Source organism: Merops nubicus, unplaced genomic scaffold, assembly GCF_000691845.1.
Source record: "Merops nubicus isolate BGI_N331 unplaced genomic scaffold, ASM69184v1 scaffold1939, whole genome shotgun sequence".
Lineage (NCBI taxonomy): Eukaryota > Metazoa > Chordata > Aves > Coraciiformes > Meropidae > Merops > Merops nubicus.
In genome coordinates, this window is record NW_008631446.1 from 380 (window position 1) to 2,102 (window position 1,723).

The 1,723-nt window shown below is 58.1% G+C and overlaps 1 protein-coding gene across 1 annotated transcript in view; it reads right to left on the bottom strand.

Moving 5' to 3' along the window:
- DAG1 (dystroglycan 1 (dystrophin-associated glycoprotein 1)) overlaps window positions 1–1,723 on the bottom strand; it is a gene marked incomplete at its 3' end in the record, with an annotated part of 16,509 nt that overhangs the window by 371 nt on the left and 14,415 nt on the right. The window contains 1 exon segment of the mRNA XM_008947540.1: window positions 1–1,723. This exon segment is cut by the window's left edge and continues 24 nt beyond it; it is cut by the window's right edge and continues 287 nt beyond it. Within this exon segment, the coding sequence (XP_008945788.1) occupies window positions 1–1,723 (1,723 nt within the window).

The window sequence follows — 1,723 nt, forward strand, 5'->3', positions numbered from 1 at the left end:
GATGACGGTGTGCAGGTACACGTCGTCCTCGCTGCTCTTCTCGGGGTCTTTGCCCGCTGCCACCGTGGGCGTTGCCTCCGAGATCACCCTTCCGTCCTTCGTCACGGGGATGAACTGGATGTACCTGCAGCTGCCAGAGCCGACCACCGACACGTTCAGCGGCTTGAACTCGGGCTGCAAGACGTTGGAGAAAGCCAGGCTTGGCCCACCGGAGTCATCTGCAATTTTTTTGCTCAAAGTCCGTATCTGCTCCCGGGGGCAGGGCTCTAGGGGCAGCGTGTTGTTTGTCCACTCCACAACGATTGAGCCTTTGGCGATGTCCTGCACCGTGATGGTGCTGCTGTTCCTGTCGCCAAAGGCCAGGGCCAGCTTCTTCACCAGCATGATCTTCTTATTGATGTCATTCACCACTGCATTGTGGTCCCCTTCCAGCCTGGCTTTGAACTTCACCGGAGACTTGTCCCCGTGTGGGCGTTTGTGGACGTGGATTTCAAAAGCATCCACGGCGAAGAGCCCGCCTTTGTCAGTGGCGTACATGAAGTACTCGTGCTTCCCGATGTGGTTGTGGTCCGGCATGCCGTACATGAGCTGGCTGGTGCTGTTGAACTGCACCCATGAATTCTCCTCTATCATCTGCTGCTCCTTCAGCTTCAAGGTCAGCTGCAGTTTGTCAGTGGTGGTGTCTTCCTTGTCGTAGAAGGTATCCGAGGGTATTTTAACCTCGAAGTAGGTGCCCTCCCACGCGTCAACCCTGTCGATGTGGTTTGTCAGCTTGGGGGGCTCGTTTGGTTCCCAGGGCCGGGGGAGCCCGCTAGCTGTGGTGCGTACGCGGCCCGGCGGGGAGGCTGTGGTCAGCTTGGAGATGGGGGATCTGGTGGTGCCGGGAGGCTTCGTTGGACGAGGAGTCTTGGGTCTTCGAGTAGGCCTTCGCGTTGTCGCCGTGGAGGAATCTGTCGTGGATGGCGTGGCTGGCTTCAGAGTGGAGACTCTGGGTTTCTTGGTGGTAGTTGTGGGTGGTGTGATCACCGCGGTGGGCTCTACGTACCCAGGCATTGTGGGGCGAATTGGCACGGAGGCCGTGCCGGTACCTTCTGCTACCCTGGTTGGCTGGATCGGTCCCAGAGTGGGCGTCTGGATGATGGGGCCCCTTGTTCTGATGGTGACCGTGGGCTTCCTCGGCAGCGGTATGGGCTCCCGGACGGGGGGTGCCGTCGTCTCTGTGGGAGGCGCGATGGCGGGTGACGTCGGCGTGGGGACGATCCTGGTCGGCGGTTCCTGCATGGCAGTGGTGGGCGGCCCGATGGCGGTCAAAGGCGTGGGGGTGGCGTTGATCTGCCGTCGCATCCTCTTTGGGAGGTGAGGTTTCTTGTTAGCAATGTGCCAGCCAACGACAGGGTAGCCAAGGCGGGCAGACATGGTTCCTTCCTTAGCTGGAGCCTCCACCTTGCTGATGTTGGGGACGCTGTTTTGGCTCAGAGAACATCCCAGTTTCCATGAGAGTAAGGCCCCATTTTCCACCACCTTCTTTGCATTTCCTGGTCCAGCCATGAAGGCTGACATGTCAAAGAGTCTGTTATTTACAACAGGAACCAGCTTCATGTTAGGAAGTTCCACCTCCGAGAAGCTTCTCATTCTGCTTAAGAGTTCAATCCTCTGCTTTGGTGTCATTTTTGTTAAGTCGGCATCCAAAATGACAGTCAGGATGGTGATGGGCTCTTCCGAG